General features: G+C 42.2%; 1 protein-coding gene across 4 annotated transcripts; it reads left to right on the plus strand.

The window, feature by feature from the left end:
• Positions 1-63: 63 nt before the first annotated feature.
• On the plus strand, positions 64-13,786 carry adgre5a (adhesion G protein-coupled receptor E5a). Of its 4 annotated transcripts, XM_083779891.1 has the most exons (20): positions 64-489; positions 2,780-2,860; positions 3,028-3,153; positions 3,274-3,426; positions 5,167-5,319; positions 5,620-5,772; positions 6,717-6,848; positions 6,964-7,001; positions 7,103-7,216; positions 7,479-7,644; positions 8,265-8,390; positions 8,503-8,672; positions 9,171-9,335; positions 9,692-9,886; positions 11,184-11,401; positions 11,511-11,577; positions 11,885-11,976; positions 12,121-12,289; positions 12,426-12,521; positions 12,730-13,786. In XM_083779891.1, the coding sequence occupies exons 1-20, from the start codon at positions 459-461 to the stop codon at positions 12,775-12,777; spliced, it is 2,493 nt and encodes an 830-aa protein (XP_083636017.1). In that variant the 5' UTR covers positions 64-458; the 3' UTR covers positions 12,778-13,786. The 4 variants fall into 4 exon arrangements, with proteins under 4 accessions (XP_083636017.1, XP_083636018.1, XP_083636020.1 ...); XM_083779892.1 differs by lacking the exon at positions 3,274-3,426; XM_083779893.1 differs by lacking the exon at positions 5,620-5,772 and having other exon boundaries at positions 66-489; positions 6,723-6,848.
• The last annotated feature ends 3,525 nt before the right edge of the window (positions 13,787-17,311 follow it).

Raw genomic sequence — 17,311 nt, forward strand, 5'->3', positions numbered from 1 at the left:
GCGATTTGGCATTGTGGAACACTTGGCAATGAGTACAGATTACAGAGTACAGAACACACACACCCTGGTCTCCTCCATCTACCCCTCCCCAGTCCCCACACACAACTACCTCTTTTTGCTGAAGCAACCAAAAGTACCACGAAGCGAAGCCTGATGATGATGCCTCCAACACTCCTCCTTCTCTTCCTCAGAGGCGTGACTCAGTCAGAGAGCAGCTGAAAGTGTGTCCAGAAAGCCGCGCAACAGCAGTTGAGCTTTGGCAGACACACAGAGATTCAAATAGTGGAGAGAGAGGCAGACGGAAAGAGTTGGGCCGGCTGCGGGGTTGACGAGATAGCCACTCACCCACTCATTTCTCAAGCTTGTATTTGGTGCATGTACCGTAAGTGTCAGGACATTGCTTACTGTTCAGCACAGCCATTTGAAACTGAGGAGTGGATGTGATTTGTTTCTTCATCATGACGAGCAAGAGGACCCTCCTGATACTGGGTGAGTTAAATGTCACATCTGTTTCCACAGATGGGCCTTCGGAAAAGAAAATCTCAGAGAAAGGGAAAACATTTGGTCAGAAAAGGGAAGCCCACTGGCTGCTGACCAAATGTAACCCCTTTAACCCATAGCTTCCCTCATTCATAACAGCGAACACAGTCCGCAAAAAGCCAAAAACAGAAGAACATTTGGCGAATATAGAAGAACATTAAAAAAACTCCTTGAAAAAACTGAATAGAAGAACAATTTGATGTACACGACAGGGTTTAAGTTATTGATTTTAAATTAGTATCTTATTTTAGTAGCTCATTCCAAAATAATTAATAATGTAAATATTCTGGATATCATATAAGTACTTTTAATCACAACAATGTAGTTAAATTGTTGTATTGGTGAAATGTATTTCTGTTAATTTAATACATTATTTTATATTTTGTTGAATTAATATGAATAATCTGATAAATAATAAAGCCATTGAACATCAGCCGCACTCACTTTTTTTCTGAAAATCCAGATAATTCTCTAGGCTAAGTGAACAACAAATGCACACAAGGTGACTTAATACCAACACAAAACAGTGAAATGTGTCATTGTTGAATACGATGGAAGACAGTTCGTTTTATATCAGGGAATCGGTAATGCGGAACACAGTAGATCTTATTACGGTATCCCACAGCACCCTTGATATCTGCTGTCTGACACACACACACACACACACACACACACAGTCATGTACTGTACACCGAATCACCGATGCACTCCTCTCCCTCAAACAAGACAGCATTCATTCTCTGTTTCCATGCGATCACAACAAGGTGACGCTGACACATTCTCAGTATGAGTGGTTCAGTCAGTGTGGTGAGGAGCGAAAGCAGCCCCCAAGCAGCCCCAGATCAATGGGGATTTTACAGCTAATGTACCAATTTTAGAACATTCTGTCATACGACATGCACAATGGCCTGCTGCTAAATTGAATGACAGATGGCAAATAAATACAGTGCATATTTTTCACAAATACGGTATTAGATTTATTTATTCTATACAAAAAATACAGGAAAAAAAAATACACTAGAAAACTAAAAGCAAAAAGACAGACAACAAAACAACCCTCCCCCCACCCCAGAATGGCACAATAATCAACATTGAACAGCAATTTGTTACAAATATTAGACATTTGCTGAACAATAGGTTATAATAAGAAATCCTTTAAACTCATCCACAATGAACACAGACAAATCTATTATTTTCTTATATAAATTAATTAAGTTTCCCATACCATCCTCCTATCTTGTGGAAAGGACAACTTTAGTTTTTTTATGTTTTAGGTTGTTATTAGTGAAACTAAAAGGTGAGTGTTAACTTTCTTTCATTTGCTGCTTTCTTTCGTTTTAGGGATTTTCGCAGTTTTTGACAGGAGGGCGGGGGCATTCGAGCATGGGGCTAAATATGTATTTTTTTACAACATTTTATGGCAATTTATTTTTTTATTACTTACTATAGTCCTACTAGACCCCAATAAATTACATCTGGCCACAAAAGATCACAGTATTGAATGTGACAAATTGACATATTGAGCCTATACACACAGTATAAGCCTTCCCCCAGTAGGCTACCTTCACATTCAGTAGAATGAGTAGATCATGTGATCTTCTGTGGCCAGATGTAATTTCCTGGGGTTTATTAGGACTATAGTAAATAATAAATAATAAAAATCACCATAATATTTTGTAAAATAAATATAATACATATTTAGCCCCATGCTCAAATGCCTCCGCCCCCCTGTCAAAAAGAGCTAAAATCCCTAAAACTAAAGAAAGCAGCAAATGAAAAGAAATGAACACTGATCTTTTACTTTCTCTGATAACATCCTAAAACATGAACCTTGGTTGAAAAAAACTAAAGTTGTCCTTTAAGCTGTTCGTTCACACAGCCTGAGGACATAAAGTCATCTAACAGAGCCATGTCAGCTCATGGTTTCCTCATGCAGAGGAAGTGGGTTCGTGTGCAGCTCAGGTTCAATATGGGCAAATCCTGCATGCAGATGTTGCAGGGAGGGACAATCTAAGGAAACGGGGACAGAGAATGGAGGGGATATACTGTACCTGTAACTGTTCTCCTTCTGGAAGATGTGGTTTGCATGTATCCACATTGGAATATGTCCAAATGGTCAGATAGCATCAGCAATTCAGCATGGATGTCAATGATGTCATTATTGCATTAATCGTCAGAACCGGGAGACAACCCCTTCGTCTGCTAATTATTGACTGACAGGATGCTTCTCTCTTTGCAGTTCTTAACCTCCTCGTGGTGACTGTGTTGTCACAAAACTGTGGTCCAGGTTATCAAAAGGTGGGACGAAGAAAGTGTGTAGGTAAGAGTCTAATACCTTTGAGTTTATTTCTATCTTACATAGTATTTAGACATCATCAGTCGCTACAGCACATCCAGTGGAGGAGCACCCAATCAGTTGGTGATTACTGTTAACCTGTGTTCACCTTCTGTCCTTCCTCATCCACATCTCTTGGCGTTTGATCCCAGACGTGGATGAATGTGATGATGTGGTGTCACCCTGTGGTGACAAACAAGACTGTATCAACGCCATCGGCAGCTACCGCTGCGAGTGTGAGAAGGGCTTCACCGCTGCCACCCCTTCAACATGCATAGGTATCATTTTAAAATATGAATACCGGTAGCTGACACCACAGGTAGATAGTCTGCATTTTACTGCAACATTCATGCATCACATATTAAAAGTTATCCGTTTCTTAATACATGTACGTCAAGATACCAATGAGTGTGTGGAGGACCCCGACATCTGTGGACCCAATGCAAAGTGTACCAATACAATCGGAAATTACTACTGCACCTGTGAGGATGGTTTTATCAACAGTCGCGAGTTGAAGAGATTTCATCAGCGTGACAATGTTACATGCTTAGGTGAGACGCCAGTGAAAGCAGCCACAGTAGTCTGTGCATTTGTCACACTGGCTTGCTGCCTATACATGTAGGTCTACTGCTGTCCATGTCCTTTACTGACGTATGTACAGTAAGATGTTGATGTATGCTTTGCAAGTGGTGGCTTTACATAAAACACGAAGCAAAAGAAACACACAATGAACGGACATTTGAATTCTTTAAAAGGAAAGGAAAGGAAAAATTATTAAAGGTATATTCAGTGATTTCACTTAATTCAAATATCACTTATTTTTTTTGTTTTGTTGTGATAATCCTCCCTACTATAGAGTGTGCTGACCATATAAGGAGTTCCTCCCTGTCCCCAGTTAACCCCTGGGGGTCAAAAAACCTTAGGTTTCGTTTTTGACTCTCTATCCTGATTGGACGAAAGGCTGGGTCCCACAGCCAAAAACGAAACCTAAGGTTTTTTGAGTGAAATCACTGAATATACCTTTAAGAAATTAAATGCCTATCCCCTTGATAGGAAACACCTATTCAAGACACAGAGCAAAAACACACTATAAAAGGACATTTGAATAGAATAGATACAAATAAAATATAAAGTGACATTGCAGTGCAGAAGAATATTTAAAATTAAATAAATCAAAATGTCTTATTTAACCCATTCTGAACGGGCATCCATTTTGGTGTCAGCATCATGTTATGCTTTAGCTATTTAAAAATAGCAGATCTACAAGCTCATATCGCGCCACCGAGTGGCGCGATACGAGCTTGTAGGTCTGCTATTTTTGAAAAATCGAAGAGCGACTGACATTTCTAGAATCTGATCTCAGGTCAGAATGGGTTAACGTTAATCAGACCAGTGTGTGTCCGGCGGAAACCTCGTATGAATCTGATCTCAGGTCAGAATGGTTTAAAGGACCGAGACAAAACCTGTATGTAGTGCATAAAAACCGGACACTGCTTTTCCACTTTTAGTTTTGGTTCTAGGGACACAAAGCAGACCTGATGGTTCTAGGGACACAAAGCAGACCTGATGGTTCTAGGGACACAAAGCAGACCTGATGGTTCTAGGGACACAAAGCAGACCTGATGGTTCTAGGGACACAAAGCAGACCTGATGGTTCTAGGGACACAAAGCAGACCTGTTGGTTCTAGGGACACAAAGCAGACCTGATGGTTCTAGGGACACAAAGCAGACCTGATGGTTCTAGGGACACAAAGCAGACCTGTTGGTTCTAGGGACACAAAGCAGACCTGTTGGTTCTAGGGACACAAAGCAGACCTGTTGGTTCTAGGGACACAAAGCAGACCTGTTGGTTCTAGGGACACAAAGCAGACCTGTTGGTTCTAGGGACACAAAGCAGACCTGATGGTTCTAGGGACACAAAGCAGACCTGATGGTTCTAGGGACACAAAGCAGACCTGTCCCAGGTGACCTGACGGCACACAAGAACAGAAATATATGTTGGCCCTAAACCATTCAATACGTCATAGACATACAAGGAGCCATTGGCCATTGTACATTTCTAAGAACGGGAGTGATATTATGCTCCACCTTTTTGGTATTAGCAAGGACCCGAGCAACAGCATTTAGAATCAACTGCAATCTGCTTTCCTTGTCCTTTACTGATGTATGGTGTTGATGTCTGTGTCATAACAAAGTGTGAGTTTTGACTTCCTTTAGCATCAACAGTGTTCTATAGATTCTGTTCGTTTGCCGTGTTTCACAGGATGTCTTCTTTTCGCCCTGGTTTCTAGATGTTGATGAGTGTGTATATGGTGGGCCTTGTGGAAAGAACGCAGCATGTCACAATGCAATTGGAAGTTACAACTGTGTCTGCAACACTGGCTTCAAACTGAGATCTGGGAAATCTACTTTCACAGAGGAGGAGGAGGAAGGGATGTGCGAAGGTGAGGAATATGACATTTTACTGGATGACCGTGCACTTTTAAATTGTAAATGATTGCTAATGGTATATTGGGGTAAAGTTAATGCTTTTGTTGTTTACCGTTTACTGTCATTTGTTTACTTCCTCTAAACTACGTGTTGGGCTGTATCTACCACAAAATGTGCTGTTTCCGTTATTGGTGATAATGTTGTGAAACCTACTTCCTCTCATTGATCATTTCAATTTTACTGCAACATTCATGCATGAAATATTAAACTATCAACAACAAACTATATCCATTTCTTAATTCATGTACGTCAAGATATCAATGAGTGTGTGGAGGACCCCGACATCTGTGGACCCAATGCAAAGTGTACCAATACAATCGGAAATTACTACTGCACCTGTGAGGATGGTTTTATCAACAGTCGCGAATTAAAGAATTTTCATCAGCGTGACAATGTTACATGCTCAGGTGAGACGCCAGTGAAAGCAGCCACAGTAGTCTGTGCATTTGTCACACTGGCTTGCTGCCTACATGTAGGTCTACTGCTGTCCATGCCCTTTACTGACGTACAGTATGTAGGATGTTGATGTATGCGTCATAAACTCATAATACTTTGCAAGTGGTGACTTCCTTTAACATCAACCGTAGGCCTAATCTGTGCATTTGTCACACTGCTGCATAAATGTACGGCAAGGCAAATGTATTTGTATAGCACTTTTCAACAAGGCAATTCAATGTGCCTTTACACAAGGCAAAAAAAAACAAACATTTAGAATTCCATGAAAACTAAAGAAAAGTATAAGGAAGGAAAATGGAAATTAAACACCTATCTCCTTGATAGGAAACATAATTCAGGAAAGTAAATGCTTTTGTTGTTTTGACGATTTGTCATTTGTTTACTTCCCACCAAGCTCTAAAGTACGTTTTGGCTGTTATCTGTACCACAAAATGTGCTGTTCCGCTTTGGCGATATGATGTGAAACCAACTGTTCTAATCATGATGGCCCATGGCTGTGTACTTGACCGTGAGACACAGTGTACTTGATATGTACTGACTGATCTGTAGCATACTTTATCCCATTCTGACCTGAGATCAGATTCATACAAGGTTTCCGCCGGACACACACTGGTCTGATGAACACATTCTGACCTGAGATCAGATTCTATAAAAATGTCAGTCGTTCTTCGATTTTTCAAAAATAGCAGACCTACAAGCTCGTATCGCGCCACTCGGTGGCGCGATATGAGCTTGTAGATCTGCTATTTTTCAATAGCTAAAGCATAACATGATGCTGACACCAAAATGGGTGCCCGGTCAGAATGGGTTAAACTACCTGTCTGTCAAACCAGACGAGGGTCCAGTACTTAGAGTTTACAACACCTACTAAATATCTCTTCCTCTCATTGATCAGTTCAAGACATTTGCACCATTGATAAGACCATCTGTGGAAATGGAACCTGCCATCGCACAGACAACGGTGGCTATCACTGTGCATGCCACCAAGGCTTCACTAATTATGGCAACACCGAGTCACGTTGTGCAGGTGAGACCTCCCGTTCATCACTTAACATCATGATTTGTTTCTAAATCATACTTATTTCACCAAGCACAAGTGTCCAACAAATCCACAAATCCAACCGATGGTTCTTTTTACACAGAGCTGAAGTGTGATGCGTTCACGACTAGAGAAAACCAGGTACTGTAGATGTTACCTAGATATATACCTGACACAATGTCACCAGCACTGTTCATATACAGTATTATAAAACGCATTCTCTTTAATGTTCTCATTCCCAGACACTACCAGTGCTAGTACAGGATTTACTGAAACAACTGAACGACACTTGTCTGGATTTCACGACAAATGAAACTCCAACTGGAACAGATTTCAATGCAGACCTCGTGCTGAAGGTATTACTGTACCACTTCAAACTAATAGCTGAAAATGTGCCTTTTCTTTTTACAGGCATAGAAATGGGAGGTCGTGCTGCGGTGACCTCCCGTTCTGTAACGCGATGTAGAGATGCTTAAACATAACACTGTACTCTGCATATATACACACGGAACAGAAATAGCACAGAGACAGAAAGCCTCTGATTCTTCTGTTTCTGTTTCCGGAGTTGTGTTCCTTCCTCCTCACATGTTTGCTCCTCCTCCTCCTCTGTGCCAATAGAGACTGTTGACTCTACTAGACAAGCTTATGTCTGGTGGCGACATCGACGATAACAAGGATGTATCCACCGTGTTGAACATAGTGGAGAACGCTGTGAAGATGATGGCGGCCATGATCAAAATGCCCATTACTCAGAAAAGCAAAACCTTTCTGAGTAATCACACAGGTACAAATAAATAAAAATAAAACGTATATCCGGAATATACTGTTTTAACGTATGTCTAACGTGGCCAGACAATCAGAGATCTCTGCCTAGATGATGATATGTCTGACATCTCCAATGTAGTTGCTAGAACAGCCCCTAACCAACCTACACTCACTGCTTTGAATCACTTAAACCCCATCAGGGCTCAATACTAATGTGTTAGTTTTCTGTTATTGTGGGGAAAGCTTTCACTGAAAGTAGCCGATTGACAAGCTTGTCGATCTGTTATATGTTCAGCTAAAGCTTTCCCCCGTAATACAGATGCTGGGGTTTAAGTAAGCCTCGTTAATGCAGTTTTATTATCTCAGAATTGTTTCTACCACCCATTTTTTTGCAACTCTATTGAAGTTAGTTTTCACCAGACATATCAGATTTGCTGGGTGGAGATCTCCGAATGTGAGAATATCTCTACATTCACTGAGAAATATACAGTACAATAATCATAATTGTTTATTTATCCGATGATTTTGTAACCCCTATTTTCACCCAGTTAGTTTTTTTCATGCGTTTCCTATACTCCTTTACTGCCACACAATACTTGCATGTAAAGATATGAAATCTATTTTATTGTTTTGGTGCAGAGTTGGAAATATCGATACGGAGGGACGCTGACCCACCCCAGGGAGCCCTGTCCTTGACTTCCTCTGAGCATGCCCATCTGGACATCCAGTGGGAGACTGCTGCAGGAATTGCCTCCTCTTACCCAGGTATAAAATATGAAAATCTCTCCTCTCCCCATACTTTAATCACACAATTATGAATCCAATGGATGTCATCTGGATCAAGTATGTCTTGTGTCATTGTGTGTGATTGTTACAGGCTTTACCACAGTGTGTTTGCTGAGCTACAAGGACCTGGAAAGTGTCCGTGGAATTAAACCAAGCAAAGACTTCCAGATCAACTCCAAAGTGGTGACGGCCTCCGTTAGCAACAAAGACACAGACCTGCTCAAAGATCCAGTGGTTTTGACCTTCGGCCACCTGAAACAGGCAAGAAACAATACCCTTGGCCTTTTTTTCTTTTCTTTTTGTTTTACCCAGGGAAGTAGCTGAGCACAGGTGCTCATTTTCAGCAACGCCCTGCACATAGAAACACACAGACAAACACACACACACACACACACACACACAGTCACACACACACACACACACACACACACACACACACACACACACATTAAAACCTGGGAGCTGACCAGTACAACCACAGTCTTATACTGTTGGCCACTAAGCAACTCCAGAGGGGGAGCAGTTGGGGGTTCAGTGCCTTGCTCAAGGGCACTTCAGCGGTGTTGGGTGAGTGATGACAATCACTTCCCCACCCAGATTTTTTCCTGCCCGTCCGGGGAATCGAACCGGCAACCCTTCGGCAACAAGGGCCCTCCTCTAAACCTTACTGTTCACAATTCAGGACTTATGATCGATGTCTGCAGGATGACTGACAATCTGTTACACAAAGGTTATGCCAATGTCTGATGTGTTTAACAGGAACATGAACGCAACCACGTCTGTGTCTACTGGGATCCCACCATGGACGGCGGGGCGTGGTCCTCTCGTGGCTGCAGCGTTGTGAACAGCACCTCGGACCTCACTGTCTGTTCCTGCAACCATCTCAGCAGCTTCGCTGTGCTCATGGCTCTCTACGAGTTTAAGGTTAAGAGCCCCCTGTTGCATAAGAGTAAAATCCTGAGTGGTAATCTCATTCTGAAAGTGTAAACATTGACCCCCCCCCCCATATTTGAACCGGGGACCCCCCCACACCCTGACAAGCACTGGGAATTGTAGGAGTTGAGGCGTTCAATTTAGTTTGACCCGGTTCCACAGATACACATTGTGAAAATAGCCGATCTGCAAGCTCACAACAGGCGCTGTGAGCTTGTAAATCGGTTATTTTCAAAATACAAAATACATTTCTTAGGTAATATTTCCGGCCCAGATGCCCAGTTTGGGAACCACTTGGCCTATGAAATAACCCTTCGTAATCGCAACCCCCTTCATCCTGCCAACAGCATCCATTCGAGCTGGAGCTGATCACCTATGTGGGACTGTCCCTGTCGTTGCTGTGCCTGTTGCTGTGCATCCTCACGTTCGCATTCATCCGCTCCATCCAGAGTCCCCGGAACACCATTCACCTGCACCTCTGCCTCAGCCTCTTCATCGCCAATCTCATCTTCCTCGCCGGCATCTCCCGCACAGAGAACCAGGTAAATAAATATGCACCCTATGTTCGTTGTGTTTCTGTGTGAACCCAACAGACTGTGGAAACGGTATGTGTGAACAGACTGTGAAAACTAAATATTCCTACGGGGGACAATATGAACTCTGATCTAATCTAACGATGAAAAACGTCACAGGGGTGCACTGTCAGAATGCAGTATACAAGCACAGAAGCACTGGCCATTATGTGCTCAGTGTCTGAATGGTAGACCATCGTTTGCATTGTATTTAGTGTCCATATGAATTAATTATTAACTTGAAAATAAAACCAGAAATAACAAAGTCTCTAAAGGAAATATGTTGACTGTAACTGATTTCTAAAAGTTAATAAGTTATGCATCACATTGCTCAATATTGTTATGTAATGGGTTGCCTCAAAATAGTGTAAGATGGTTAAACAACACACTATTTGATTCGTGTCATTTCTCAGGATGTTTTGTTTCTCCTAAACCACCTCTCTCCTCTCCTCATCAGACTGGCTGTGCTGTAGTAGATGTTTTGTTTCTCCTAAACCACCTCTCTCCTCTCCTCATCAGACTGGCTGTGCTGTAGTAGATGTTTTGTTTCTCCTAAACCACCTCTCTCCTCTCCTCATCAGACTGGCTGTGCTGTAGTAGATGTTTTGTTTCTCCTAAAGCACCTCTCTCCTCTCCTCATCAGACTGGCTGTGCTGTAGTAGATGTTGTGTTTCTCCTAAACCACCTCTCTCCTCTCCTCATCAGACTGGCTGTGCTGTAGTAGATGTTGTGTTTCTCCTAAACCACCTCTCTCCTCTCCTCATCAGACTGGCTGTGCTGTAGTAGATGTTTTGTTTCTCCTAAACCACCTCTCTCCTCTCCTCATCAGACTGGCTGTGCTGTAGTAGATGTTTTGTTTCTCCTAAACCACCTCTCTCCTCTCCTCATCAGACTGGCTGTGCTGTAGTAGATGTTTTGTTTCTCCTAAACCACCTCTCTCTCCTCTCCTCATCAGACTGGCTGTGCTGTAGTAGATGTTTTGTTTCTCCTAAAGCACCTCTCTCCTCTCCTCATCAGACTGGCTGTGCTGTAGTAGATGTTTTGTTTCTCCTAAACCACCTCTCTCCTCTCCTCATCAGACTGGCTGTGCTGTAGTAGATGTTTTGTTTCTCCTAAACCACCTCTCTCCTCTCCTCATCAGACTGGCTGTGCTGTAGTAGATGTTTTGTTTCTCCTAAACCACCTCTCTCTCCTCTCCTCATCAGACTGGCTGTGCTGTAGTAGATGTTTTGTTTCTCCTAAACCACCTCTCTCCTCTCCTCATCAGACTGGCTGTGCTGTAGTAGCAGGTCTTCTGCATTTCTTCTACCTGGCAGCATTCTGCTGGATGTGTCTGGAGGGGATCCAGCTCTTCAGGATGGTGGTCCTGGTTTTCAACACGGCGTTCAGGCCTCTCTACATGATGACAGGGGGTTATGGCGTCCCTGCTGCCATCGTCATCGTCTCTGCCATAGCCAATTCCAAAGGATACGGCACTCAGCGACAGTGAGTTTACAACAGTGACACCCATTTGATCTAATTCTTTCCCCTCTCCATACCATTTTTTAGCCTCCGTACAAGCACCAATGCGGTGACCTTTCCATGTGTTTCACAGCTGCTGGTTGAGCTTGGAAGGTGGGTTTATCTGGGGTTTCTTCGGCCCTGCCTGTGCTATCATTATGGTGAGTAAATAATAAATTGAATAACCACGTACATTAAAGCTCTATGTGGCGACAGTAGCTATAGCCGGTGTATTTGTTCAGTAACAGGGCTCTCTCTGCTCTCTTTCCAGTTTCACTTCCTGTGTATCCTGATTGAATTTGTATCCCAACCTAAAAATGTAATTTCTGTTTCCTAAAGAGACAGAGAGACAGAGAGATAGAGAGCTGTGTTAGTGAACACAAACTGTAGTCTATAGCAATGATTACTATCCAAATATAGAGCTACTTTACACTTATAAATGTTTCTTAATCTTGTAAAACCTTTCAGATCAACATCTTCTTCTTCCTCATCACTGTGTGGAAGCTGGCACAAAAGTTCTCCAGTTTGAACCCTGATCTCGACAAGTTACGCAAAATCAAGTGAGTTAGCGATCAAAAGCCCCAGTCATTCTGGGCTGGCGGTTGCCTAATTCTTCCTGTAACAACGTGTCGTGCAAAGTGTTGCTCAACAACCTTCGTCACGGAAGCATGAATTGGGCTTTCATGTAACGTTTCCCTCTGCAGGGCTTTCATCATCACTGCGGTGGCTCAGCTGTGTGTGCTGGGCACCATGTGGATCTTTGGTTGTTTCCAGTTTGACCAGAGCACCATAGCTTTATCGTACCTGTTCACCCTCCTCAACAGCTTACAGGGGGTTATGCTGTTCGTCCTGCACTGCCTGCTCTCTAAACCGGTTTGACACACTTATTAATACGAGACAATTGAAAAGCACTTTGTTTGACGAGCAATGAGCTGTGCAATGACTACTGATGATGACCTCAGACCTGAATGCAGATTCATTACAGAGTGCTCCATTTTGCCCCCTGTAGGTGAGAGAGGAGTATGGGAAGTTAATACCCAGAATCCGTTCACCCCAGAAGAAAAAGTACTCGGATTTCAGCAACTCCCAGTCAAGCAAGGCACCGGTAAGCTACCTTACAAGATAGATATTTTGAATCACAAAGCTCAAATGTCTTAGATATATTAACCACTTACACCCTATTGTTGACCGGGGTCCCCCAGGAGTGTGTCTACATTTGGCCCCTTCTTTTTTCCCTTCCAGACCAAATCTGTTCCGCAGACAATTTCTACTTTCTCTCGGTGTTGTGCTTTTATACGTTCTTTAATCCTCAGTTATCCAAGAGTGTCCAGACGCAGAACACGGGGGAGTCTGGTATCTGAAGACTCACAGACTGCTGACCTCAGAAACATCCACCAAGGTCAAGACGACATCCCTGACATGAGATCTTCAGGAAGCTGTATGATTAATTACTGTCCTCAGCTTTACATTTCAAATGTTTAGTACTGTCTTTTACTATAAGCTGGCCTTTACGTTAGAAGCTAAGGAGAAAAAAAAAACTGTTTACTGTAATACTTTACATATCTTTTATGTTGTAATTTTAAGATGAAAAAAGGACCACTGGGCTGATATTATCACAGCCTGCTTGAATCGGGTGCTCTCAGTCTTAGCATGGCTTGTTGAATCATTCAGGTACTGAATCTGACCCACAAAGACAACCCTACAATGTTATCCATCAAATACCAGCACTTTTCCTCTTTAGCTGTACAGTATGTCTGGGTTTTTGTCCGTTCTGTGTACAACTTTGTTTTGCTGTATTTAAGGTATTGTATTTAAAATATAACCATCACAGAAGGAAATTTGATGGATTTAATGTGTACATTTTGTGTTCGTAATATATTTCTGTATATTTCTTCATGTAGCTGCGCTAGAGCTTTGCCTGTAAGCATGTTAGTATGAGTATACTGTATAATAACAGTAATGTTAACTCGTTACAGTAACAGTTTCTTTGAAGCCCATGTCTATAACGCATTATAAACATATTTATAATGCACTGAATTAAATAAAGCTTTATAATGTTTGGTTATTGTTATAAAGCCTTAGGTTTATTTATGACTATAATTATACAGTGATATGTTTAGAAGGCATTATAGACATCATTCTTCATGCTTCACAGAACGTTTTATCCATGGGGGGGGAAACAAATGTCAATAGCCTGTGATACAATTAATGTAAAGAGGTTGAGACCTTGAATGTCCAAACTACTGTTAATATGACTCTTAGAATATTGCTCAAAACAATCCTTTGCTATTTTGTTAATTTTATACAATTCACTGTTTTTTTATATGCTGTTTGAATAAAACTTATATTTTTTAAGTAGTTGTTTTTCAACTAAGTCTGAGCCTTCAAATGCTTGAAAAGAAAGACATTTTGTTCTTCTCTTTCTGTGTTCTAAGACACTACTAACGGGGTCTTAAGCCCTAACCAACTCCTTGGGTCCAAACGGTTGCAAGGACACTAAAACCGTCATGACCCTTTGGTGTGGTTTGGTCCATTGAATTCCATGGATCACTAGGGTCAGCGTGGGTCAACGTGCAACAGGACATATCACACCGCAGGGACCACGCTAAAACCGCCTTGACAATTTGGTGTGGTTTATAGGGCTTTAAACGTTTTTCAGGTCATGGACCCCTTCAGTGAGATGAGAGAGATGAAGCAGGGACCCCCCCCCACTACATAATTGTTAAAATGTAATTTATGTTGCAGATTAAACTGTCATAGATAGTTGCATTGACTATTGTGTACATTAATGGTAGACATTTAACCACTCAACACTAAGCAGAGTTGACCATTGTCTCTGTACTTGGTTTGCTCCTTTTCCCCTCAACACCAAACCACATTGCCGAAAATAGCCGAACTACGAGCTCACAACACCTGGCTTGGGCTGCAAGATCTGCTGCTATATGTTTCCCTCAGAATAGAGATGCTAGGGTTCAAGTGGTTAATGTAAAAATCACACAAAGATTTGGCAGCCCCTCTGTAGTAACTCTGGGCCTCCTGATGAAGACCCCTGCACTGCTACACCCTCAGTAATTCATGTCTATCATCAGCTCCCTCTGCTGTTGAGCTCAGCTCACCTGGCAACAATACAAGAGCAAAAAGAAGGTTCTGCAGATCATTACCACCACACCACAGATGCTTGACTTTCAAAACGTTGAAAAAAAAAAATAGTAATAATAATAATAACCTTCAAGTTGCAGCAAAAAGACAATTCCAAGTTGCAGCAGTCCTTGAGTAAAAGAGTGCACAAAGAAAAAAGGTTCTGTTCAAATGGGACTGCATCAATAATGCAACAGACAAAGACTAGAAAAATGTTGCTTAATTAGGCAATGGTGTTACTTTGATTGATTGATTAAATACATTATTAACAGTTTGCAGAAAAAAGCACAGGAAAGTACAGTTCAATATATATATAGGTCTGCTAGAGGATTTAAAACCCAAGAAAGCCAGTGGCTTGTTGGGGTCCTTCATATTCAATTAATCAGTGTCAAAAGTACACTCTCTGAAAATAATATATTTTAGCTAAATAAATTAATAAATCATCCACCACTGTATAAATAAGGCGTAAGAGTCATGCCCAGAGGCAGATAGAAAGACTGAAGTTCTGGATGTTACATCAAATGAAATGAGTACTTTAAAAAAAATAAACTAATAATTTCGGTTGTACAACATTTTAGCAGTAATAACAAATAAATAACTAAGAGTAGCAAACAATAGTAAGTAGAAGGTGAATAAAAGTATGTAAATTAGGCTACATTAAGGTGCTTGAAGATGCTGCATGCATGGATCCTACTACTAAATAGTATCCATGTGTATTTGCACACTGCATGTGTATCTATACAGTATGTAGGTGTGTGTCCATTCATGTGTGCATATGATTGCGTGGTAGTTAATTTGCAATGTGTCATGCATGTGCTAGTATGTGAATATTGAGGTAGGGGCGTGCATAAACATCTGCATAGATATGCGTAGATATGTTCCTTTATTGCAGGTGAATTACTTCCCTTTCCTGAAAGCACATTTTGTCCAAATGTGGTTTTCTTACAGCATAAAACAAGACCTCACACAGGCAGTGCCATGGTGTGACGGTAAAATAAATATCACTTGGTGTCCAGCGGTGCTCCATTTTTCACGTGCACACAGATGTCAAGGTCATGGGGGTGTTCCAGGAGATCCCCAGCTAAATTAGTTAGGTTTTAACCCATTCTGACCTGAGATCAGATTCATACGAGGTTTCCACCGGACACACACTGGTCTGATTAACCCATTCTGACCTGAGATCAGATTCTAAAAATGTCAGTCGCTCTTCGATTTTTCAAAAATAGCAGACCTACAAGCTCGTATCGCGCCACTCGGTGGCGCGATATGAGCTTGTAGATCTGCTATTTTTCAATAGCTAAAGCATAACATGATGCTGACACCAAAATGGGTGCCCGGTCAGAATGGGTTTTAACCAAACCTATTTTACACTATTCTAAATCTATCCAAGATGGTGAACAGAATGACTTTGTGTGACGTCACCTACCTGTCTCCCGTTCACATCTGTCACGGTTGCAGAATGACAGATGGCAGTCACTGTCACTGCAGTGCCCTATACAGGCTATATGTACACATACACGCACAATCAAGGACATGTGTAACTATGGTATGTGTCATATATGTTAGTTTGAACCTGGGTGCAGACAAGGAGACAGACAGAGTTGCCGTTTTAGAATATAGATTTAATGGTATATACTTCAGGTCAAGTTCAGGAGCAGAGCAGAGAGAAACAGAAGGCAGATAGAGGCAGGTTAGGCTAGGTTGGAACCTTGCCTAACCTGCCTCTATCTGCCAGTTCCAGGTCCAGAGTGGTAGGAGTTACTGCAAACACAGGAGAGAGATGTAAGTATTCAGGATATAACACACGGAGTGATAAAGTTGCTACTAGCCCGAGTGGAACATGACTGACTACTGACTAGGTCCAGGTAGACTGAAGATCTGGCAGGGGCGTGAAGGGTAGGACCAGGCTTTATAGCAGAGATGATCCTCTCCTGCACCTCTGTCTTGATCACTCCTAGAATTAGAGGATAGGTTAGAAAGAAGGGGAGGAAGACCGGGTATATATAGGTGTGTGTGGCAGGCGTGGCAGTATGTACAGCTGACATTTTAAAGTAACGTGCAATGATTGGAAGACTTTAAAATTATGTTTATGTATTTATTTTATTTATTGTCACTGTGTGCAGTTAAATGATGTGTTGGTCACCTGTCTGTCTCTCCTCTGCAGTGCTGGCAATCTAATCCTGAAGGGGCCAATTAACTATGATGATTTGTATACATGTACTGATACCTGTCCATTCAAAGGCCAAAGGCCCGCGCTGGCCCTACCTGGACCCTCATCAAACCCTGTACACTCAAGACACTGCCCTTAGATCTCCATATATGGAGCTGACCTGTTCTGACATTCCATATGTTGATCTGACCTCAACAAACCCTGTACACTCAAGACGCGCTCCATGTATATGGCCACTAGTACAGAATTCATTCCATATGTTGATCTGACCCCCCATGCCAAAACGCCAGCACTCGCCCAGCAGTCTGCCGTTACCCTGGCGGATGAGTGCATGCCCTCGCCGCTTCTCGCCCTCAGGGTGTGGTTATAGCCTAATTGTCTCCACCAGGCCGAAGGCATGGGGGGAGAGTATGTTTTGCACTCCGTCCGTCCGTCCGTGTGTGTGTGTGTGTGTCCGTCCGTGTGTCCGTGAGCAGCTAATCTCGGCCACCGTTAACCCGGTCGATGCCAAATTTTGCACACACACTCCCTGGATGCCAACGATGAACCTCTACCCCAAAATTTCCAGAACGGCCTGTTATAGCGCC

This window comes from Protomyctophum parallelum (genome assembly GCF_964188405.1).
Source record: "Protomyctophum parallelum genome assembly, chromosome: 13".
Lineage (NCBI taxonomy): Eukaryota > Metazoa > Chordata > Actinopteri > Myctophiformes > Myctophidae > Protomyctophum > Protomyctophum parallelum.

Excerpts from the sequence above, each read along its gene's own strand:
- adgre5a (XM_083779891.1), top strand. The coding sequence starts at position 459 with ATGACGAGCAAGAGGACCCTCCTGATACTGG. Across the intron at positions 7,002-7,102 it reads TCACGACTAGAGAAAACCAG|ACACTACCAGTGCTAGTACA; the intron begins GTACTGTAGATG and ends TCTCATTCCCAG. Across the intron at positions 8,391-8,502 it reads AATTGCCTCCTCTTACCCAG|GCTTTACCACAGTGTGTTTG; the intron begins GTATAAAATATG and ends TGATTGTTACAG.